Source organism: Synchiropus splendidus, chromosome 15, assembly GCF_027744825.2.
Source record: "Synchiropus splendidus isolate RoL2022-P1 chromosome 15, RoL_Sspl_1.0, whole genome shotgun sequence".
Classification (NCBI taxonomy): Eukaryota; Metazoa; Chordata; class Actinopteri; order Syngnathiformes; family Callionymidae; genus Synchiropus; species Synchiropus splendidus.
Genome location: NC_071348.1, coordinates 158,541 through 181,964, shown reverse-complemented (window position 1 = coordinate 181,964; position 23,424 = coordinate 158,541). Strand labels below are relative to the sequence as shown.

Here is a 23,424-nt window from a genome sequence, read left to right as displayed (position 1 = left end):
CCCGTCTCAGTGAAACCTGCAGAGTGAAGGAAAATTAACCCAAAGGATGAGGTGGGCCCGGCTCTTCACTCTTCTTCCTGGCACAGTTGAAGAAGGCCACATGGAAATCAGAAAGCCAGGCCGTCAATCGATCATCAGAAACCACGTGGGGCCGTGGAACAGCTTCATCATCAGCTTCCTCTCTTCAACGTCCGATGTTCGTTCATTGAACTCCAACATGTAATCCACACCTGGTTTTCATTTTTGGCTCCTGGACAGCATGTGTCTCAGTTAAACTACCAGCAGGACGCTCTGAACCTGACTTGATCCTTGACGTGCTGCAGTGTTGGCTGATGATGACGTCACACAAAGAAGAAGAGCTGCAAGCGACCAGAGTTTCCAGGGCCTGCGAGCGAACATGACTGCAGTGTGGGCCCGGCTCTGTCTGAATCACCGTTGGCACCGCTGCCGTTATTCCACTGCTCCCAGCCACGTACCTGGACAACGGTCGGGAGGGTAAACATCACACTGTTTGTTTGGTTTCTGACGTTTTAAAAAAAAACAGATTTGAACAATAAGGCTTTTGACTTCCCTCCCGATTGCCCTTTAACAAGCAGCGGCTTGTTGGACTGACAACAGTCGGCAGAGCGATTGTGGTTTCATTCACTGCCACAGTCTTGTTTTCTCGCCGCGCTTCCATTGATCAGATAAAAGACGAGCATCCTCCTGATCTACTCAGACTAGTATAGAATTTGACAGTTGAAATTCGGGCTTATGATGGAGGGGAAACCAAGCCGACTGTTTTGTGCTGGCAGCCTGGAAGGCCCAGACTGGAATATCAATCCTCTGTTTGATCTCATGGCAAAATCAAACGCACTCCAATTTGATGTCCAATAAATGTCGTTGGGACAATCGCACCGTGAAGCGACTGATTAAAGATAGATTCTGTTTGCTTTACTACGCAGCCGGCAGACTTCACCTTTGAAGTTGGGGAGCGAACAGAGCCGTTGGCCGACAAAGGGCACATTGTGTGAAGCCTGCAGCTGACATGCAGGGCGGCGAGGTATTCACAGAATGTAAAACATGCTCCTGGGAACAATGGCGGCACTGATCTGCTCATGTAAACTGTGACACACCAGCGAACTGGAGCATCTTCCACTGGCTTCAGATCTGTTCAGGAGCAAGTCCAGGCCCTAATTTGCAACACTCCAAGGTCCAACAACGGCTCCAGCCGTTTAGAGCTCAGTCAGCGAGTGGGGTCGGAGTTTTTCCTTTGGTATGAAGAAGTTCGCTGGAGATGAAATCAATGGATCAAGTGCTCCCTCACGCGGTTGTGGCGGGAACTGCACAGCAAACAGAAACGACTCACTTTTTCTTGCTTAGCTCAGCAGCGTATTGCTTTTTAATTCAAGCAACATCAAAGTAGAACAGGAATTTGCAACCAGGGCATGCAGCTGGATGACCGAGCAAGTTGCAGTTGTTTCGCATCGCATCTTATCTAAAATTGGGGCTTCAGAGACGACGACCGTTCTTCAAGCTCGGCAGAACCGTTTGTTTGTTTGTTTCGGACGATTGAACTTGAAGCAAAACAAACTCATAAAGCTGCGTGTTACATAAAACATATAAACTGGACCAGAACAGAACGGAAAGAGGGTAGGAAGAAGCACAAGGCGCCTGAAAAGGCCTGAAACAGAGGAGTACCCACAGAACCACCGACCTCCTGATACATTATATAACTGATATTTCAACAACTAAGCGCTGTATAATGTGAAAAGTCCGTTATAAAATATAGACTTTTTTGTAAACAGTACAGTTTATGAACAAACGCTATGAAATACCATTCACCAAGTTATCTCTCTCCTGCAGCTGTTTCTTCACTGCCAGGTCCAAAGCCTCCAGAAACATTTCCAGAGTCACAGTAGGAGTCTAAGAAAGAAAAAACGTTATTAATATCCATCAATCTTAGCGGCCGAATTCAAAATCTACCTGGACAAACAGGGCATGAGCTAGAAACGGTGTCTTCCTGAGAGCTCTTCCACTCAAGCCTTTGCTCTTCCTGCACAGAGACAGAGGTCAAACATCACTGCTGCTGCGAAACACGATGGAGCCCTTCAGCAGCCTTTACTCACAGAGAAATGTTCCAGAGAGCCAGACTGTGTTCAGAAACTTCGCTCTGTGCAAAGTCCATCGTTTCCAGCTCAAAGATGTTGAACAGCTGGTGCCGTGGGAAGATGATCTGACACTGCAAGCAGCCACAGTGAGCCCGACCAATCGCTCTCTCGCACTCTCTTTAGTCATCGTTCCCATTACACCTTTACTCCTGTTACAACAAAAAGGTGATCACCTTCATCAACTCCTCCAAACAGGAGAGGTAGATGCTGTAGATTCCTTTCTCAGACGGAAGACCGATGAACTGCCTGATGTCAGCCCTGTCCACGAACGCCAGGTCAATCTTCCCCGTCACGTTCGACGTCGTCAGGATGACCACATTAGAATGCCTGTTCCAAGTTAGTAAAGACAAAGCTGCCTTCAGTGGAATGCTCCTCAAAATCCTCACTTGTTTTGTCATTTGCTGAAAGACAACAAGGCTGCGTCCCATGACTCCTCCCAACACTAGCTTCTGACGTCCCTAAGAACTGGGACGACACATGACGAGGTCACACGTAAAGACGGCGTATCATTGACTGCCGTGCTGTGTCTTGTTTCCTGCATATCCAGCGACGGAGACGTTTTGGAAATGCATCTTGCACCGGAACTTGGTTTGGTGAACCGACGGACAACAAATGGGCGGAGCCTATGTTGCGGTGATAGATGTGTTAGAGGTGTGAGGATGCTAACGTTAGCCTGGATGCTAGCCCACAGTTGTTTGTTCAGAAGAACTAAAAACATACTGTCGAACATCCATGTATTGTTCATGTTGTGGGATACTGTTGTCCTGTCCAACAGTGTTGTGAAATCAAGTCCTTTGGTCTCCTCTCTCCACACTTCCCACTTGTCAGCTCCGGAGCTCCCTGGGTTTGAAGGGATCATTTCAATCATTGGTGAATGGCCGCTCTGCGGAGGATCGGGACACACTACACTGACACGTGACGCGCAGAGCCAGGGTTCGGGTCAAAAACGTGTGTAAGGGTGAGAAACGGGACACCGCCTGTGACTTTCCTTTTCATCTGGTCAAGCTGAGTAAGTACAGAGTTGACCACACGGATGGCGTCTGAGGGTTCAGTTCCTGCTTGGCTGGCGTTTCTAGCTGCTGTCAGGCTCTCCACCTGCACACCATGGAGCGTTTGATCAGAGGTAAAGGTGGCAGACACCAGCCAGACGAACTCATAGCCTTATATCATACCTCATCAATCAGAACAAACACCAGAGCATCCTTGTCATCGACTAGCTGCTGGATCTTTTGGAACATCTTTGTCACCAGTTTGCCACTCTAAAACAAGAAGGATGTTTAGATGACAAACAGACACCAGAACAGCTGTTACAAAAGCCATACCAACCTCTGAGAACCACTTTGAGAATAGACTGTGGCTGTTTATTTCAACAAATTGTCCGTAAGAAAACCTGTCAGGGGAAGAGGAAGATGAAAATCAAAAGAAGGCAGCAGCGAATTTGCGTCGGAAGGCTTTTGATCAGAGCCTTACCGGTTGGAGAGCCTGATCGACAGCTTCTGAGCTAGAGCTTTGCACAAGGATGTCTTTCCTGTCCCAGGCGGACCTTAAATCACAGAAATCGTTGGATGGCACGGATGTCTCAGACACTGTTTAACACTGTTTTCCTTCTGTAAATACCATGCAGCAGCACAACACGATTCCAGCAGATGACGTTGCTGTCCACATGTTTGTCTGAGAAGTGAATTGTCGTTGTCACATAATCCAGCAGCTAACAAAGGGTTGGCAGAATAAGAAACGATAAGTAAAGCATTGAGAACAAGCTTGTTTTTATTCAAATCTCCAGCAACCTCAGTCGTTATCCTACCTGGGTTTTGATTCCATCGTCATACTCCAGAGTCTCCCAAATGCCATGAAATTCAACTGTTAACACACACAACATGCAATGGAAATATCACCTTCATCGAGTTAATGTTTTTCAATAACACAAGAGATTTTACGAGTTTTCCATTTGTTTCACTTTTAAGAGTGCATCTGCAGCACTTTCACAAAAGTTTGATTTGACCAAACGCTGCTGCATTCCAAAAATTGAATTTGTTTTTCACATTTCTCTTGCTTTTCACCAAGAAAAAAAATAATGTTGCCTTGAAAATTGAAGGCAGTTTTCTTCTATATACTTCTGTTTACAATTCACTCATATTTAAATGTACCATCGGGAATTAGACAGTATATTCTCTGTGTTTTCACCTGCAGGCAGCAACCAGTGGTTTGCAGCAGAAAGACTCTCATCCTCTTCCAGACTGAGTGTGCTGGGACCATCCTCATGCAGAGCAAAGATGTGAACAAAGACGGAGCAATTCCTCAAGTCAAGGGGCTGTAATGAAAGATTCCCATAGAATGAGGAAAACCACGCAGCTACTTGTGACACCATAAACCCACCTGGCGGCTCATTGTCTCTACGTCAACAATGGCCACAGATTCGACATGGTTGGCGAGGAACTCCTCATCAAATGTGGTCCATTTGTAATTCCCAAACACCATACTGTGTCGATCCATTAAGGCCACGACATGCAGCTTTACTTCGGACCATTTTGCAGTACTTTGAAAGAAACAAAAGAGCTTAGATTCTTAAAGGGTCTTACGTATACGTGTATTATTATATCATTACTGGCCCCGCTGGACACGAGCGGGGCTCATAAACGATGCTTGGATAACAGAGTTTCAAACCTTCGTGCTTTTACGCAAACCTCCACGTGGATGTTTTGTGTACGGTCTCCCATCTCCATTCTTGTGAAACTGTCAACGCACAACGCACACTGGTTTGTTTTCAGAGTCCAACGCAGCTAGCACAGAAAGCTAGCACGGCAATATTTGAAGGTGACAAACGCGGACAGACGTCACGATAAAGGCTCAGAGGAAATGAAATTCACAGCTGTAGTTGATATGATGCATATAGAATAGCAAGCAACAATACAGTGTCCGTTTTTTTACCTGCCAGAAAAGTGAGCCGTCGTCAAATTCACGCGCCGAATTTGCAACCGGAAAAAACGCAATGTGTTTTGTTACGTCATATCCGTTTATTGGATCTAACAGCGGACGCTAATGCTAATAACTACGAGTAAAATTTACTCCAAAAGCCTAGACACTTTGCAGCAGAAGTGAAGGAAAATGGGCAAGAAGCATAAGAAGCATAAACCAGAGTGGCGGACGGTTGATGGTAACGAATAATTCTCTTACGATTGTTTTTTTTTCTTGCTGCTTTTGTTCTGCTTAGCTCTCGGCGGCTATCAGATGAAAATGGATCTCATTCATTTAGGCATCCAGTTGGAATCCATTTGATTTTCATCGGTTGCAAGTCTTTTTTGTAGAATTCCGGATCGATCCGTTTTGTTGTAATAGAAATAGTAATGTGCGTTTGGCAGAACGATACCTGTAACTTTGGTTTTGTGTACAAGGAAATAGTTCCATTCGAATACATGAGTCCGCATTTCTCTTTCACGTAACAACACAAACATCAAAACACTTCGTTTATCTTCCTAGTTGAATTGCCATTACTTTTGTCTTGCATGCAGACTATGAAGACATGGCACTTGAGAAGCCCCTTAAGCTTGTACTCAAAGTGGGAGGGAGTGAAGTGACAGAGCTCTCTGGTTCCGGCCACGATTCGAGCTACTATGACGACAGATCCGACCTCGAACGTGAACGACACAAAGAGAAAAAGAAGAAGAAGAAAAAGAAGTCTGAAAAAGACAAAGACAAGTACGTGGATGAAGAGGAGCGGAGACGGCGCAAGGTCAGTTTCTCTGTAGCATGTGTGAGAAAAGCTGTCTTCAGTCCTGACTGCTTGCACTCTCTTTAGGAGGAGAAGAGGAAAAAGAGGGAGCGGGAGCAAAATGAGTCAGAAGCATCAGCTGCTGCCAGTGGGCCAATTGAGCCTTTTACCTTATCAAAAAGTATGATTGCTGCATATGAGGTGTGTTTTTGCTATTTTTAACATATACAATCTCGGCAAGTCCTTGGAGGTACGGATGCATGTTGTTTACATCGTCAGCCCGAGGAAAAGAAGAAAAAGAGAGAGCGGTTTGAGCCCGAGTCTGAAGTGGAGGAGTTTCATCCCAATGTAAAGGTCGAGGTGGAGCAGCAGGGAGATCGGCCGGTCCGGTCGTGCCGGACGCAGCATGGTAAGCAGTGCAGCTCGGTTGCATGTCTCAAACTGCGATGGTGTCAGTTGGGAACTGATGTTTGTGTGATACAGAAAGCGAGTCCACGCCTCGACAGCAACTGCTTGAACACTTTTTGCGGCAGTTGCAAAGGTGGGTGTGTATAGCGTCGTACTCTCTAGCGCTGCAGACCGGTTTTATCTGCCTGATGGTCTTATTAAGTCGCTGTCCCTCTGCTTCATGACAGGAAAGACCCGCATGGATTCTTCTCTTTTCCAGTCACAGATGCAATTGCTCCCGGTTACTCGTCAATTATCAAACATCCAATGGACTTCAGCACCATGAAAGACAAGATAGTAAACAACGACTACACCACGGTTACAGAATTTAAGGCAAGTCGGTGTGAACATGACGCTGCAATAAGTACTAAACATGCCCTTGCTCTTGTGCCTTCCAGGCGGATTTCAAGTTGATGTGTGACAATGCGATGGTGTACAACCGACCAGAGACGGTGTACTACAAGGCTGCAAAGAAGCTTCTTCACACGGGATTTAAGATGATGAGCAAGGTTCATTTGCGATGGATGGATGGATGGACAGAGACACTTGTTTTCCTCTGGTCTAAGCATTTGTGTTTACAGGAGCGGCTGTTGGCCCTGAAGCGCAGCATGTCTTTCATGCAGGACATGGACTTTACACAACAGGCTGCCATTTTGGGTGATGACGACCTTACAGATGATCTACCTCCTCCAGAAACCACCTCCAACCCAGTGGAGAAGAAATCTCGGAAGCAGCCTGTGAAAGACATGAAGGAAGTCATCAGGTAATGACAACTCTGCAGAACCCTCGACTGACGAGTCTGACTTACCAATTGTTTTTTCAGTTACCTCTATGAGCCGGAAGGAAATGCATGCAGCTTGACTGACAGCACGGCGGAAGAGCACGTTTTGGCTCTGGTGGAACACTCGGCCGATGAAGCCAGGGATCGAATCAACAGATACATGCCGACCTCTAAGGTTTGTTGTGTGAAGGGTAGTTGGCTATCTCTCCATACCGGATGAAAGTGAACCTCTGCAGCAAAACGTACAGTTCATGTTGATCATTTTGTTTTCAACGTCGTGGGAAGCCAAAATCAAAACAGTTCATCGCACCTCACTTGGGCATATGTTTTGATTTCTCACGCTAATGTTCACAGATGGGCTACTTGCGCAAAGAGTCCGACACATCTCTTCTCTATACTGTCGTAAATCAGCTGGATCCTGATGCAGAAGGTCAGTCATCTGTTCTTTCCTTCGTATAACATCCTCGTATTCCTGTGTCTGCAATTGTGCTCGTACTGTTGCAGAAGAGGAGACTCACAAAGTGGATTTGAGTTCCCTGTCAAATAAGCTTCTACCTGGACTAACAACACTTGGATTTAAAGACGACAGACGACACAAAGGTTTATTCACACGCTCTGGTGTCCTTGTCACGACGACGGAGTTGCTGTGTTAATCTGTGCCCTTTTTGCCTGCTTAGTGACTTTCCTGAGCAGCGCGTACAACACCCAGAGTCTGCAGAAGAACTCTGTCTTTCCAGAGCTGCTCCCCGACGAGGTGGATTTGCTATATTCGGCGTACGGGGACGACACAGGGGTGCAGTGTGCACTTAGGTACGACGGTTTCATGGCAATGGAGGCTGAGATTTGGATTTGGAATTTCTGACCTTCGCCCACAGCATACAGGAGTTTGTGAAGGGCTGTGGAAGTGTCACCAAGCACTGGGTGGACGGACTGCTGGACAAGATGACTGCAGGCGATCACACTAAAGCTGTCCATCAAATCCGACAGGTATAGTCAAACATGTCTCGCTCGTAATAACTGTCATAAAAATGAATGTTTTGATGAAGCTATCAAATCATCTCATTGTTGTAAGTTGCTATTATCACATTTTTGAAGACAAGAGTCATGTTGGCTAAAGCGATACACGGAAGTACCCGGCGAAAACAGGAGAGATTCATGGATGTGACAAAGGAGGGCATGAAGATGGGTGAAGGGGGAGGAGACTGAGTCTGTGACACCTAAATGATGCGAAGGCCGATTCTCAGGTTGATGTAACTTCCTTGTTTTGTTTCCAGAAGAGGAATATGATGTTGAAAGTGGACGAATCAAAGAACCCCCTGTGTGACATCCAAGTATGTTGTGGGCCAGGATTCCTCTTCATGAATGGCCACCTGCGTCTCCGTGGTTTGTAACCTCGTCTCGTCTCCAGATGTCGGACAGCTCAGGTCTGGGAGAGAGCAGCTCCGTGCTGGACTTCATGTCGATGAAGAGCTACCCCGATATGTCGCTGGATATCTCCATGCTCAACTCTTTAGGTGAGCATTATTGTTCGCTGTCTGTCTGCAGATAGGTGAATCCAGTTAACAGTGAATACCAGTAACAGCCCACAGATTTTCAATTCATGTCAACATGTTGCTTCATGGAACCTGTATCTGGCTTCTGAAGGTAAACCTGTGAAGAAGGAACCTGGGAATGAGGAGGGACAACAGCACTTTGAGGATGCAGACAAACTTCTGCAGGAGTTCCATGAGGCTCAAGTTGAGAGAGGAGGGTCCAGACCTTCATCCAACTTGTCGTCTCTGTCCAACGTCTCGGAGAGGGATCAGCACCACCTGGGTAGTTTTGCCTCTCTGCGCTCAGCAACACTTTCCTCAACAAAAACCTTCCTCCTTTACAGGGAGCCCATCACAGCTGGGTGACCAGACTGAGATGGTACACGACCCTTACGAGTTCCTGCAATCTCCAGAGTCGGAAGGTGGAACCAACTGATTTTAAAACGGTCATTGAACGTACATCATTTTAGCAGTTCTGTTGTCCACTTTGTACGAATATGCCACGGCTATTAAATGTTCTGTACTGTGTCTGGTGTGTTGGATAAAAGAGTCCGTTTAAAGCGCAAACGGACCCCCCCCCAATATATTCCCAGTGAAAAACATTCCAGTCAATAAGTAGTCGGCCGTTTTCCGAGTCAAACTATTGGTAGTTGCCTAGCGGCACTTTCGTCACATCAACGCTCGCAAAAGTGTACCAAATATTAGCTGCGAAAATCCACCCTATTGGAAGGATGTCAACTTGAAAACCACCTTAAAAAGAAATTGACGGTGAAAGAAGAGGGAGGTCATTTATAGCACACCTTCGTTGGCACTTCAGAGAGCCCGGAGGCGCATGCGTACTCGCCCTGTAACCATGGCGCGCCGCTGACCGAGTTGATGACTGGGAGCTGACTTCTCTGAAGACAAAATTCGACGTTCTGAAGGACTTTCCTCGCACGTTTTTTCACTGTGACGCTTTTGTGTTGCTAAGTGTTCGCCCGTGAAAGTTTTTTTGTCGATATTTGAAAGTCTTCTGACTTGTCTTCAACGGTGAGTGGAGGAACTGGCTGGCCTTCAGTCGCTGAGTACTGCAGCTCAGTACTGTGTACTGTAGCTCAGTACTGTGTACTGCAGCTCAGTACTGTGTACTGTAGCTCAGTACTGCAGCTCAGTACTGCAGCTCAGTGCTGTGTACTGTAGCTCAGTACTGCAGCTCAGTGCTGTGTACTGTAGCTCAGTACTGCAGCTCAGTGCTGTGTACTGTAGCTCAGTACTGCAGCTCAGTACTGCAGCTCAGTGCTGTGTACTGTAGCTCAGTACTGCAGCTCAGTGCTGTGTACTGTAGCTCAGTACTGTAGCTCAGTACTGTGTACTGCAGCTCAGTACTGTGTACTGTAGCTCAGTACTGCAGCTCAGTGCTGTGTACTGTAGCTCAGTACTGTAGCTCAGTACTGTGTACTGCAGCTCAGTGCTGTGTACTGCAGCTCAGTACTGTGTACTGCAGCTCAGTACTGCAGCTCAGTACTGCAGCTCAGGACTGCAGCTCAGTGCTGCAGCTCAGTGCTGCAGCTCAGTGCTGTAGCTCAGGTGGGAGTTCACGTGGCGAGTATTCGGGCTGAACCGGAGCAGAGAGAAGGAAAGCTGAGAATGATGAAAGTGCCCCTTGAGTTGTGACCACAATTGTCACTCCCACAAAGGGATGAGCTCTTTTCATCTGTTAGGTCTGAGCCAAACGTTCCAAAGAGTGTGGATCTGCCGCGGAGTTATGCTGCTGTTGTCGACGTTACACTGCGCTTCCTTTCTCTCTTAACAAGGCAGAGAAAGCGGTCTGAAGTCTGATCTTTTCACCAGCAACAGCAGCACCACGCTGGCCTCATGCCTCAGAGCATCAGCGCTGAGCTCATCCCTGCCAAGGCTCCCAGGAGGAACGGCTGGTCGTGGCCCCTTCAGACCTTCCAGGTGCTCGCCTGGCTCACATTCTTCTACATGGCCGTGGTCGGGTTCGGGATCTACATTCCACTGCTGCCTCTGCCGTGGAACTACATCGCATACTCTGTATCCTTAACACACGCCACGATGGCCTGGTCTGGTCTGGAGACAAGGGAGTTTTTGTGTGCTGCTTGTGTGAGGTATGAAGGTGGTCTACTTCCTTCACTGCTCAGCTGACTGGCGTCACATTCGTCATTCACCTTCTCACACACGTGGCTGCGACGAGCGTCGACCCGGCTGACGCCAGCGTGAGAGCCAAGGAGAGCTACTCTCAGCCCGTGCCCGCCTTCGACCGCTCGCGGCGCCCTCACGTCATCCAGGACCTGCACTGTTTCCTGTGCGACGTCATGGTGTGGGTGTCTGGAGCCGGCGTCGGCCTGGACCCACGAGGCTTGACGGTTTCCTTCCTATTCCCACAGAGGCCGCAAAACAAAGCACTGCAGCGTGTGTAACAAGTGTGTGGAGGAGTTTGACCATCACTGCAAGTGGCTCAACACCTGCGTGGGCGGAAGGAACTACAGGTGAGCCAGGCGCCACGTCTGACCTCAGAGTTCAACGGTGACGTCTCCTTCAGGTACTTCCTCTGGGCTCTGTCCTCGGCCATATGTGGGGCGCTTCTGCTCCTCGTCACCATCCTGTTCGTCTTCGTCCAGCATCACCTGGACCCGGGGACGTTACGGACACATCCAAAGTTCCAAGGTGAGTTCGGGAGACGAGCCACACACCTGGATCAGTTTGAGACCCCTGATCAATATCACAGAAAATACACCAGAAAACTGAGCAAAAAATAACGAGTCCTTCTTTTGCAAACTGTGCTTACCAGACGTGACTGCTCTTAAATGAGTCCGAGTGAAAAGGTGGTCTTGATGTCTTGATAGACGGGCGTTCTGGGTCACTGCGGAGTGGCTGAGCCGTGAGGTGTTCGTGACCTCAGCAGATTGTGCTTTCTAAGGAGTCTGTAGATGCCGCGTGACAACGGTGGAGAGCTGAGCCTCCTCTTTCACCTCCCGCAGCAGTGTCCGTGAACCAGACCTGGCTGGTGTTCCTACCTTCAGCCCCTCTGAAGACCAGTTCAGCGGCTCTGCTCACGCTAGCCTTCGTCAGCGTCATGCTGAGCCTGGCCTGCCTGCTGATGCTGGCTCACCTGCTGTGCTTCCACCTCATGCTTTGTGAGTGTCCCTCTCCACAGGCCATTCCCCGCCCGCTAACACGTCTTTGCCTCCAGTGCACAAAGGCATGAGCACATTCGAGTACATCAAGCTTCACTCGGTCAAAGAAGGACAAAAACGAAACGTAGGAGCGGAAACACCGGGCGCCACAGAGACGACCGACAGACTCCCGAAGGTCAGAACTCCCTTGTACAACTGTGACGGTCTGCTCAGCTGTCCTTCTTTTGACAGAAGGAAGAGCGTTCAGTCATATGCGAGCCAGAGCTGTCGCCGCCCGCCAGGTAAAACACAACTCACCGGTGTCTAAACACTTGGAGACATCTGTGTTTTGACTGCAGCCAGGTGTCAGCGGGACTCTGCACCCAGGTGAGCGCCCTGTCTCTCAGAAGAGCCAAGCCCGAGTCAGCACCCGCATCTCTTTCCTCTCAGGTGGGAAATCTCCGAAAAGAGCTGTTTGAGAAGTCGGCCTCTAAAACTGGTGAGTAACTGTTCTCTCTTCCCGTCTGACTGTCGTGCGCTGGACGGTCAGGAAGCCATCGGCTTCTACTGATGGTCAGATCACAATTGTTTTCACAAACCTCTTTAATATGAAAACACCTCGGAGTGTAGTCAGGTGGTGTGACGGTCACAGGTCCTCCCTGGTCTGGATTCTGCTCCTGAATGTGTGAAGGCTGTGCTTTCCTCCCAGCTGCAGGCGACACCAGCAGCTGGACTCCGGCTTCACACTGGGATGATCAACAGGAGTGTGCCAGGTCTGTGGTGCCCGGGGTCCAGGACCCCCTCGGCAGTTCCATCATGACTCCGGTGGATGTGTAGTGGGTGCGGTGCGGTGGAGGCCATCTGCAGCAGTTGCGCTGGAACTGAGGGGGTTCTGCTGGAATGACTTTGTTTTCTTATTTTCGTGTTTTATTTACGTATTGTGTTGTCTGAGCTTATGACATGTTTTATATATATATATATATATATATATATATATATATCTGTCCCTCTGAGCCACGTGTCAGATCATGTATGTACAGGTTCATGAGTTTGTTTTTAATGATATAAATATACTCTTCTACCCAGGTGTCTTTGGTTGTGCACACACCTGGACAGTGAAAAACACTCACTCCGTCATTTCAGTCAAGCGTCTTCGTCAGCTGAACCAAAGGGGCGGATTTCAAAATGGCGTTTGTGACTTTGTTAGCGTGAGAACGAAGATGAAATCAGGAAAGGTCTTGCGGTCCTGTCACTGTGCCTCTGTTGTTTGTTTGTGTGTCTCCTTTTTGGCCTTTCTTTGGCTTTGTCTTTGATCTGGCCTTGTTTTTAAACCGGCTGCACATCCTTTTTCTTCAGTGGGAGGAATGTTGAGAGACTGAATTGGTCACAAAGGTAAGCTGTTTTATTCTGCTGAGGCTGGGGGAAACAGCCACTCGGACAGGGGGACATCTGGATAACTCCAGTCTTCAGCGGCTTCTTCTGCGTCAAGTCAACTGTGGAGCCCTTCCTTTTTGCCGATAGAAAGGTGCGGTTGTTTGTTCCTTGTGCCTAGATGAAATGCGTCAGTCAGCAGTTCAAGTGCGCAGCCCGCGATCCTGCGTGCAAAGCGCCCCCCTTCAAGACCCCGAGGAAGAACGGCTGGTCGTGCCCCCTGCAGGTCATCCAGGTGCTGGCCTGGCTGGTGCTGACCTACCTGGCCGTGGTCGGCTTCGCCATCTTCATCCCGCTCCTGCCTCCGCCCTGGAACTACGTGGTCTACTCCGTATCCTTCATGTCCGCTCGGCTCACTTGCGAGCCCCGTCACGTCTTCCTTAAGTGGCCTCACAGCTGAACGGTTTGGCCTTCACCGTTCACCTCTTCAGCCACCTGGCGGCGCTGACGGTCGACCCCGCTCACACCATGGTGAGAGCCAAGGTCGACTACAGCATGCCCATGCCCATCTTTGACCGGAGCAAGCGGCCGCACGTCATTCTGGACCTGCACTGTTACCTCTGCGGCGTCACTGTGTAGGTACTGGTCAGGTGACCTCTCCACAGTCTCTGGAACTAACTGTAAACACACGCGAGATGTGACAATCCCACTTCCCTCCCTGCTCTCCAGCGGCCCGAAGACCAAGCACTGCGGCGTGTGCAACAAGTGCGTGGAGAACTTTGACCACCACTGCAAGTGGCTGAACACCTGTGTGGGGGGGCGGAACTACAGGTGAGCGCGTGAGCGTGGTCAGATGCACCGGGCGATCGAGCTTCATGACCACGTCTGTGGCTTGCAGCTACTTCTTCCTGGCTGTTTTCTCGGCCACGCTGGGCTGCTTCCTGCTGCTGGTCATTTTACTCTTCATCTTCATCCAGTACCTGGTGGATCCCCGGATCCTGCGAGCGAACCCCCACTTTCTAGGTGAGTCCCCGACGGGTGGGAAGTTTGTCGATGACCGTCTCATCCGTCCGTGCAGGTGTTGCGGACGAGGAGAGCTGGCTGCTCTTCCTACCTCTGGCTCCCATCAGGACCAGCTCCACGGTTCTGATGGGGTTCACCTTCCTCACCGTGGCTCTGTGTTTCACCTGTCTGCTGATGCTCAGTCACCTGCTCTGGTTCCACATTCTGCTCTGTGAGTCTCCAACAGTGGAGCAGCTTTCGCTCAGTTCAGCAGCCTTTCCTCTTTGGTGTTGCAGTTTTCCGAGGTGTGACCACTTACGAGTACATAAATCCCAACTTGTTGAGACCAAGTCAACCAGAAAAGGAAAGGTCTCCCTCCTCCCAGACCAGCAAGAGCCACCCGGTGAGAGCCTCGGCTTCAACTGTTGCTATCTGCGCTGCTGACATGTTCTGGCGACTTGTCTTGCAGTTGTTTCGCAGTATGGACAGTTCTGTGGTGAACGTCGGTGAGTGATGCTCCTTCGGTCGCTCCTCGAGCTGCGCAGGCACCAACCCTCTCCCTGGTTCTCAGGAGATCTTTTCATCCGCAACATGAGCAGCCAGCTCTCGACCACACCTGACTTTCAGAGGACCATTGGAATGTCTTGGGACAGCTCCAGAGGGTCGCATGACCCACGCGGCAGTCTGCTCTGGACCTCGGTGGAATTCTAGTCAAGTTTCTTCCAAAATAAACCAAACATCTAGTGGTTTCTTTGTGGACGTTTCGTGAAAAAAAAAAAAAAAACGCTGACGGCCCATCGATGTCTCGCAAGTTAGGACAGTGTTCGGACTACAAGACGTCGAATAGACGTCTAGGCTAAAATCGGTGTACCATACCACAGGTCTGAAAGTCAAAGTTTGTTGATGTTTTCACTTAGACGTCTATCAGAGGGCACGTCTAAGCTCAAGATAAATGACCATTAGACGCTTTCTCTCTCCCCGTCCCTCTCTCCTCCCTCTTTCTCTCTCTCTCTCTCTCTCTCCTTCTCTCTCCCTCTCTCCTCTCTCCATCTCTTTCTCTCTCTCCCCCCTCTCCTCTCTCTCTTCTCGCTCTCTCCCTCTCTCTCTTCTCTCTCTCTCCTCTCCCTCTCTCTCTCTCTCTCTCTCTCTCTCTCTCCTCTCTCTCTCTCTCTCTCTCTCTCCTCTCTCTCTCTCTCCCTCTCTCTCTTCTCTCTCTCTCTCTCCCTCTCTCTCTCTCTCTCTCTCTCTATATATATATATATATATATATATATATATATATATATATATATATAGACGTCTCACCTTCCCAATACACAGAACACGGACCGGCGGGTTATTCACCCAAACCCATCAAGTGCTGCCCCCGTATGGGGGAGTGATGCCATGACCTACACCTACAATAACATTCTCTTAAATAAGGTGCCAAAATCAACCTGTGACCCTTACCTTGATGTAGTTCCACGATGTCACTTCAATTTATTCACTTTTTCCCTTTTAAAATAGGCTTCCAGTAACACACTGAACATCTCTGTATTATCATTAACCAAACTATCCTACTGTCATCTAAAACTAAAGCATTATTCAAACTTCAACGTGCAAACAACATTCAACATTTATAACCATACAATTCAATTCAAAATAAAAATGTAAACTTTTGTTCATTTTGAAGGTGAAGGTGAAGGTGTTCATTTTGAAACGTAAAGTCTAATATTTAAAAAAAAACGTCATGAAAACATTTAAACAAATGCAACAACCAGAGGGGGGTGAAGAGCCACAGGTCTGGGAATGATTCCGTGAGAGCAGCGCGTGCAGCTTCCGGTGCAGCAGGTTACATCATCTCCATCCAGTGCAAGTGCACGGGTTGCGTAACGCTGGGACTCGAGAATAGTCGCATTGATATCGGACGCTTTTTCCTCACCAGAAAGCAAAGCTCCTCCGACGGAAGAGGTCCGCTTGGGCTGCGTGTTCTCCGGGTCAGACCGAGCGGGGAGGCGTTTGTTTACGAGTGAGCCATCACAGCGGAAGCAGCCAATCAGCGGCTTGCTTTCTCTTCAGCATCGCGGGGAGCGACGCCTCGGCTCAGTTGGCGGGGAGCGAGGACGCAGCGCGGAGCAGAATGGTGTGCTGAGCCACCTCAGGAGGAGCACGAGCACAGGTGAGGGCCACACTTCTCCTGCGTGTGTGACGTCACTCTTGCGTTTCCGTGCACTAGGCGTTTCACGTATTCTCCATGTTCGCGTCTGGACACGGTGAAGCCGCGCCGGATGCTGTTGCGGGTTTTATGTAACACATCTCGACTTGTCCACGAACATAAACAGGCGCTCTTCTTCTTCTTCTTCTTCTTCTCTGTTTATCTTCGGAGCGCTTGGCGGCGCATGCGCACCACCATTGGTCCCGGACAGCTAATTTGGCCAAAGACTGGGGAGACGCTGAATTCAGGCGGTTATGTAACTGTCCTCGTTTCTTAGCATCCGGAGGTCGGATGATGATGGGGAGACGGTGATCACAGCGATGCTTCTCTGTATGAGCGAGTGACACCTGCAGGTTGCATCTGCGGCCAGAAGAGCGCGTGACGTCACACACAAGCTGCAGGTGATGCGCTCCACTCCATGAGCCTGAGGTCCAGGAAGAGGAGCAGCTCAGGTCAGAGGCTCCTGGAATTGGACTCCACGTCCATGTTGCTAGTCAACAAACGCAGATAAACAAGGCACGTTTTGTTTTCGGGTGGGTGGACTTCGGTACGGAGCACGCAGTCGCTGCATCTGTCCCAGATTTGGCTGCTCCGCTCCAACAGCCTTTGGCCACACACATCACCCTCATCCAGGATCACAGTGCTTTGCATGGAAGCCAGAAGAGATGCGGTGTCACGGACAGATGGGGCTGAGGTCAGATGGTGTTCAGGCCTGATCCAGCACTGAGGTCACATGTCCTTCCAGAACATAGTCTTCACACAAGTGAATATGGACGTCACATGACTGACTTTGATTAGTAAATCCATTTGAAGCACAGATGAACATTCCACTGGAGGCCTTGGAACCATAGCAAGTGTTGCCTCTTCTCAGGGTGAATTTACTGTTGCGGGTTGCCTTCTTGTCACCTCTGCCTTCTAACTCTATTTGGCCTTCAGATGCAGCCAACCACTTTAACTTAAGCTTGTTTTACCTCTCCGAGTTGCTGGCCGCTTGCATTCACACTTGCAGGGTTGAGGGAGGGCGAAGGCCGGTGACCTCAGCGTGATGATGTCATCCTCTTGCTGGTGTGTAGATCAGGTGAAGTGGGGCTGTTCCCAGGGTGTGTGTGCAGACAGGGATGTTGCTGGTCTACGCTTGTCGGGATGACACACACGCACGCACCACCCTCGGCAGAAGAAACCCACACGTTGGGATCCTCCTCCCAGAGAAAGCGTGTGGCTGACGTGGTCTTGTGGCTGCGAGCACTTGCTGTAAAGTGGGTCAACCTCGAGCCGGAGCACTCATCTGTGGCCAGCCAGAGGGTGAGTGTACGGCAGCATGCACAGATTCATCTCCAGCTTTTCAGCCTGGATGAAAGAAGGAGCAGCCTTCGCTTTGTGTCCAGCATGAGGGCAGTGATGGAACAGATGAACTCATCGTCTCCTCTCTGCGTAGCTGCACGTACAGATGCTTCTACCCTCATGACAGATGTGGTCGTCATCTTCGCTCTCTCTCAACAGTCAGTCGGCACAAAGAGGCTCCCAGAGAAAGGTCTGCTCATGTTTTGTTTAGGATTCGATGGGTTCCCCTGGGTGTGGAGTCAGGCGACGGTTGGAGCGACTCCAGGTTCTGTGTGGTGACACTCCCCCAGAAGGTGGTCTCTTGATCCCAGATGTTCCTGGCAGCTGTGTGTGGGACAGTAACTCTCACCTCGCTCCTCCGTCTCTGCTCCTGTTGACACATGACTGCGAGCTCGCCCCTCAATAGTGTCGCCCTGCGACGTCCCCTCGCGTCCAGAGGTCAGACAGAGAGGCCACTTACAATAGTGGCCCACTGTTCATGACACTGGAGAAAGACGTGACTTCTGTGGCATGGAACACAGACACGCCAAGTGCACTGCCACCTATTCAAGTGTCCTCCGCACTCGTCCGTGACTGGAGGCGCCAACAAACCCTCTTTGCTGGTCGTCACTGTGAAAGGGGAGGGACTCGCCCCGGGTGTGTTGTGTTGCATGTGTGATGGGAACTGCAGTCAGGTGAGCGCAGAGGGATCTATGGCTGGATGAGCTCATCCGAGGGACGTGCCAGAACCAACACCTTTGATGACCGCTGTCACTGGTGCTGCTGTTTGTTGGGAGCTGAAGACTGAATCCAACAGAGTCCTGCTGAACGCTTACAGAAAAGGGCTGAGAGGTAAAAACGCCAAGTGGGCGATGCCTGATAACTACTACATTAGATTCACGAACGTGTGTGGTCCTTTATGTGAGGAGAAATACAGACGCTTCCAAACTATTTTGGGTTGCCATGTCATGAAGTTGATAGGATTCATCTACTACTTCTCTTAATATTATTTTAAATTTGTCATGTGCTTCAAAATGTCATATGCAAGTAACATATGACTTACGACTGGGATCGGTTCTGACCAACCGGTACTAAGTCGGACTGGACGTAAGTGGAATGCCATTCAAAACAGCCGACGCGAAGGTTATAGGTGCTACAGTAGTGGTAGATGGCTGTGTGAGAGTGAGATGCTGGGACGCTCTGCTGCTGTAACTGTCGTACGCGATGCCTGCCTGCTACGCGCTGCAGTGCCTGACATTGAATGAAACAAAAAATGTGCTGTCCGTGGTCCTAAATATGGGTGGACTTGGGTCGAGCAGATCGTAAGTCGGATGTTACTTGTAAAGGTATCTTATTCATTGCAAAGTACACAAGCTCTAATATGTCTCCCAGATACTACTGCAGCTCTAAAGGAAAACACGAGAAGCGGATGAAATGTCCTGACAGTTCTGAGGTTTTCAAACGTCCCGGAATTGGAACAAATCGGAGTTCAAACAAAAATTTGGAGATTTTTTTTGCTTCTGATTTTAGAATGAAAACCCAGAACTCGAACGCTGAGCCACGACGCGCTTTGTTACTGTGTATAACGCAGCCTCTGTATGCAGACGTGTCCCGTTAGCTACATTTACTGACTGTTTCTTCTTCACATTGAGGTGTAAAACCTTCCCTGTCTCCGCACTGGACCGTAGTGGAGCGCGCACTCCAGGGTTTGATGTCCTAACGAACAGCGCACCTGCAGCAGACACTCGACAGTCACTATTTTAAGGCTTAGAACACATGATTTCTTTGTCCATTAATTGTGATGGGAAAAATTGATTGAGATTTCAAACAATTTCCTTCTCGAACGGCCGTCTGGAACGGATTGTGGTGGAGAACCGAGCTACCACTGTAATATCAGCTTGAATAGTCATCCGTTTCTGCTTTGATGAAGTGGGGTCGTGGGGGCAGCAGCTGAGGTGTAGAGGCCCAAACGTACCTCAAAATCAAAGGCCAGTGTTTCGTTCCATTCACCTGGATTCTCCTTCACAGCACCAAACCTGCAGCGGAACCGTGAATCCAAGAGTTGCACCGCAGATTCTGGCACCAACATGGCCGACAGCAAGTAAGTGGATAAGCCTTCCATCCGCTGTTCTGATGCAGGAGTCCGACAGACACACCTGAGTGTTTTCACAAGCCGAGTCTTCGACTGAAGCGCTGCGTCACGCGGGACTGCTTCAAAACAAAGATTCCATCTGTGGAAAATATTTCTGGAAGAGCAGAGGGGTCACATGGTTCATGACTCTCTCTCTCTCTCAGAGACACGGTGGAGGACTTCAAGGTGCAGACGGCCAAGCATCCCAACATGACGGCGGCCCAGATGCGGCCTCACGCTGAGCAGTCCAGGGACCGGGCATCCAAGCGCCTCTCCACCGAGTCCAACGGGACCAGCAACGGCGGCGCGGGCTCGTCCACACCGGTGGAGCTCACGGCTCTGGAGGAGTCCTTTCGCCGCTTCGCCATCCACGGAGACACGCGGGCCACCGGCAAGGAGATGCACGGAAAGAACTGGTCCAAACTCTGCAAGGACTGCGGCGTGATTGACGGCAAGAACATCACCCTGACTGACGTGGACATCGTCTTCAGCAAAGTCAAGTAAGTCTGCGCTTGCACCCGCCTGACGACTGGCTGGAGAACACCGCTCTCGTGGTGACGCTCGAGCGGCGGGTGTCACCGCGAGGCTAACAATTTCCGATCCAAAAAACAAACTTCTCCTCTGCCTTTTCCGTCCCCTGCTTCGTTTCCATCGCAACTCTAGACAAGTGACATTGCGTTGTTGTGTCAGACAGGACAGAGATAGATGCTTTCTCGGAGGAGGGAGCTGCTGCTCGCCTCCTCACGGATGAGCCGAAGACAGGCCAGTGTGGTGAGTCTCATCTCTGGCTCATGGTCTATTAAAAACAAGCTTTGACCTAAATATCGCCGCCACAAAGGAGAAGCATGTTTGAACATGAGTTGGACCTGATGGCCATCGCACTGAGGCGCTGCGTCTGACCAACTTGACAAACGATCAAGTGTGTCACCGTTGCATCATGGAGGTCCTTACATGGTCAGAAGCTCCGGAGTGAGCGCCTGAGCCGCTCTCCGCTGGCTCGTCCGCTTCCTGCCGACAGCAGGTGGTGAACGAAACAGTGGAGCGGATGGTCAGCAGGGCCTGATGGACAACTCCGCTGCAGGTCTGATGGCCGTGTGCTGACATATAAAGAGCTGTTGAGATTGGGAGCTGAAGAACACACTGCGCTCACCAGGACCCAGGAGTCTGAAGTTTGAAGAAACTGACTCAGTTTTCTTTGGAAGAACAGAGTCTAGTTTATGAGAAGCCCCTAAACAGATGTTTACTGTGACCTGTTGCCATGAGACGCACGCCTTGTTTAGGTGCCTCGTCGCCGCGGAGACATGCCGTTTGTGTTTGTGTTGCTACGCTGCCGAGAAATAGCCGGTGGCAAACAAGCAACACCGGATTTTGCGGGGGAGAGTGACAGTTGGGTCCGGTCCACAACTCCTCGTGACTCATCAGAAAGAGGGCTGAGGTGGACAGCAGATGATGAAACCTTTGGACGCGGTGCGTAGTCACATGCGCTATTGTAACACCGGGGGGCGTGCTTTCATATCAATATTGGATGAAAGAATATTTGACCCCTGATGTTTGCTGATGAGACGGTGATCTGCAGTAAGCGTGAGGAGGAGGCGGGACAGGTGGAGACCTGACACCTGTCTTCACGGTTTAGGAAGAAATCCTGCCGCACCATCACGTATGAGGAGTTCAAGGCCGCCCTGGGAGAGCTGGCCCGGAAGAAGTACAAGGAGAAGAGCGGAGAAGACGCCGAGGCCGAGGTCTTCAAGCTGATCGAGGGGAAGTCGCCCATAATCGCTGGCGTTACGGTACGTGCCCGCCGTCGTTCCTCGCCGTCTTCTAACACGTGAATTTGCTTGCTCCGTCAGAGAGCGGTGGCGTCCCCCACCGTCAGCCGCCTGACCGACACCACCAAGTTCACAGGCTCGCACAAGGAGCGCTTCGACGACAGCGGCCGCGGCAAGGGGAAGGCCGGCCGAGTCGACCTGGTCGACACGTCAGGTTACGTCTCCGGATACAAGCACAAAGGAACCTACGAGAAGAAGATCCACAAACCCATGTGAAGCTCTCCCGCGAGGACTTTCCGAACTAAAGAAACGTTTCCGTCGATTTCCTTCCTGACTGTCGTCATTTCGTGTAAGAGACGTTTTTTGAGTTCCTCTCTTGATGCGAGAACTGGAAAAGTGTTTACATCTATTTTTACAAAGTCATCACCAGCTGGTACGTTCCTGCCAAAATACCGACGAGCACAAGCGAGCGAAGAGACCAGAGGGCCTTACGTTTCAAGCTCCCGTTGCACTTTTTCTAGCGCCGTATTTACACGTCCATCTTTGTAGCGTTCCAGCGGTATCTGGTGCATGTTTTGAACGGATTCTTAGCTGTCGTTCCCCAAGTTTCCCTTCAGGTCCGTCCAACAGGAGCTTCAGGTTCTTGCCAAAACAGGTTGTGCTAAACATTTCTCAGCTCAATGTTCCGTTTTTGTAGGTAACGTTTACAATCCTATCGGATGTTTCTGAGACTAAACCCCTTACAGCTTTAGTTGTGCCAGATTGTGTTGCTAACTGTCTTACAGGTTTTGATGTTCCCACCTCAGATGTCTATCCAGTAACATATGTGGTCGTGGTGTAGATTCGAAGAGACTTCTGACACCGGCGCTGGGCTCTCGTGCGTGTTGCTGTGCTGTGCATGTCGTGTCAGAGGCTCGGGCCTGACACGCTTTCCTGCGGAGAAACCCTGAACCCGATCACGGTGCCACACGACTGCAGGAAAAACAGGCTGGGTTTTTCATAAGAATAGACGATTCGCTTTGTTGCCATCCAACACTGCCTGATGAAGAATGGTGCATCCAGAGAAGAAAAACTAGCAGCTATTAACTTTTGATTTTTGAGTCCTGAAGTAGTCTTGTTCTTTTGTGCTTCATGCCAAAACTGTGCACCTTTAATGTGGAGGAGCGATGTGTGTTGCTGTCGCCCTGGTGCATGCTCCGGTTCCTCCCACCTCTTCCTGTGTGTTACCCAGCTGTAGTGCAGTATTGGAAATAAAACATCTCTGTTGAAGACTCGAGTGTGTGAATTCCTCATGGCCAAGCTCCGCCCACCAACGACACAGACGCTTGTTGCTAGGTTACCATAGCAACAAGAAGAGCCATAAACTCACACAGGAAGTTGTTGTTATGACGCACTGAGCTGCACCAGTGTTTATCATGAAGGTTGAGGAGCATCTCCAGGGGTCTCCTGTACCTCCCCTGAGAGGCAACACAGAGAAAACACATGATGCCACCGTGCCAACAGCCAGCAGAAGAACCAACTCCAAGAAGCAAAAGTCAGGAACAGTTCTTTGACTGCTGCTCAGACAAGACGAGACGAGCTCTGAGTTGAGCTCTGAGTTGAGCTCTCAGTTTCATGACCTTTTGGCCTTCCAGGGCTCAGGCTTATGACGCCATTTCCTGTCCGCATGCGCACATGGGTGTAGCCGCTTGACTCATAAATTAGAATAAAATGAGCAACGTCATTAGGCCACGCCTCACTACACGCTGGTATTTCATCAAGCGAAGCAGAATTTGAATGACTAAAGTACTACGCCGACGTATGAACTGTAGTTTAACCTTATTTTATATATATATATATATATCACTACATTTGACTTGTATTCAACAATTCGGATATTGTCACAAGATTTCAGATAAAATAATT

At 49.7% G+C, this 23,424-nt stretch overlaps 5 protein-coding genes across 11 annotated transcripts; 4 read left to right on the top strand and 1 right to left on the bottom strand.

Annotated features, from left to right (window-relative positions):
- Positions 1-28: 28 nt before the first annotated feature.
- Positions 29-5,844, bottom strand: trip13 (thyroid hormone receptor interactor 13). Of its 5 annotated transcripts, none has more exons than XM_053843967.1 (15): positions 5,325-5,844; positions 4,815-4,883; positions 4,527-4,686; positions 4,335-4,461; positions 3,955-4,010; positions 3,768-3,858; positions 3,621-3,693; positions 3,477-3,540; positions 3,323-3,409; positions 3,141-3,245; positions 2,324-2,479; positions 2,109-2,221; positions 1,966-2,035; positions 1,825-1,905; positions 29-476 (listed from the first exon to the last, which is right to left on the bottom strand). In XM_053843967.1, the coding sequence occupies exons 2-15, from the start codon at positions 4,871-4,873 to the stop codon at positions 342-344; spliced, it is 1,377 nt and encodes a 458-aa protein (XP_053699942.1). In that variant the 5' UTR covers positions 4,874-4,883; positions 5,325-5,844; the 3' UTR covers positions 29-341. The 5 variants fall into 5 exon arrangements, with proteins under 5 accessions (XP_053699942.1, XP_053699939.1, XP_053699943.1 ...); XM_053843964.1 differs by having other exon boundaries at positions 5,518-5,844; XM_053843968.1 differs by having other exon boundaries at positions 5,643-5,844.
- brd9 (bromodomain containing 9) lies at positions 5,137-9,147 on the top strand. Its single transcript, XM_053843963.1, has 17 exons — positions 5,137-5,304; positions 5,660-5,880; positions 5,947-6,060; positions 6,139-6,268; positions 6,343-6,400; positions 6,495-6,639; positions 6,705-6,815; positions 6,888-7,069; positions 7,130-7,262; positions 7,442-7,517; positions 7,592-7,687; positions 7,765-7,897; positions 7,963-8,074; positions 8,362-8,418; positions 8,496-8,601; positions 8,732-8,902; positions 8,964-9,147. Exons 1-17 carry the CDS (start codon positions 5,256-5,258, stop codon positions 9,053-9,055), a joined length of 1,986 nt encoding a protein of 661 aa, XP_053699938.1. The 5' UTR covers positions 5,137-5,255; the 3' UTR covers positions 9,056-9,147.
- Positions 9,148-9,296: 149 nt separating this feature from the next.
- On the top strand, positions 9,297-12,594 carry LOC128746723 (palmitoyltransferase ZDHHC11-like). The gene is given in 11 exon segments (XM_053843972.1): positions 9,297-9,648; positions 10,450-10,653; positions 10,761-10,981; positions 10,983-11,108; positions 11,162-11,286; positions 11,601-11,756; positions 11,813-11,931; positions 11,988-12,037; positions 12,095-12,122; positions 12,186-12,234; positions 12,445-12,594. Coding segments are annotated over 10 exon segments (1,182 nt in total). The 5' UTR covers positions 9,297-9,648; positions 10,450-10,473; the 3' UTR covers positions 12,573-12,594.
- A 99-nt stretch (positions 12,595-12,693) lies between these two features.
- LOC128746724 (palmitoyltransferase ZDHHC11-like) lies at positions 12,694-15,135 on the top strand. 2 transcript variants are annotated; one of them, XM_053843974.1, is made up of 9 exons: positions 12,694-13,127; positions 13,288-13,497; positions 13,563-13,741; positions 13,836-13,937; positions 14,005-14,129; positions 14,185-14,340; positions 14,405-14,511; positions 14,578-14,614; positions 14,680-15,135. In XM_053843974.1, exons 2-9 carry the CDS (start codon positions 13,288-13,290, stop codon positions 14,817-14,819), a joined length of 1,056 nt encoding a protein of 351 aa, XP_053699949.1. In that variant the 5' UTR covers positions 12,694-13,127; the 3' UTR covers positions 14,820-15,135. The 2 variants fall into 2 exon arrangements, with proteins under 2 accessions (XP_053699949.1, XP_053699948.1); XM_053843973.1 differs by having other exon boundaries at positions 12,694-13,497; positions 14,680-15,133.
- Positions 15,136-16,588: 1,453 nt separating this feature from the next.
- LOC128746770 (tubulin polymerization-promoting protein) lies at positions 16,589-22,790 on the top strand. Of its 2 annotated transcripts, none has more exons than XM_053844068.1 (5): positions 16,589-16,754; positions 19,651-19,723; positions 19,918-20,253; positions 21,387-21,540; positions 21,601-22,790. In XM_053844068.1, exons 1-5 carry the CDS (start codon positions 16,721-16,723, stop codon positions 21,793-21,795), a joined length of 792 nt encoding a protein of 263 aa, XP_053700043.1. In that variant the 5' UTR covers positions 16,589-16,720; the 3' UTR covers positions 21,796-22,790. The 2 variants fall into 2 exon arrangements, with proteins under 2 accessions (XP_053700043.1, XP_053700042.1); XM_053844067.1 differs by lacking the exon at positions 16,589-16,754 and adding an exon at positions 17,897-18,474.
- The last annotated feature ends 634 nt before the right edge of the window (positions 22,791-23,424 follow it).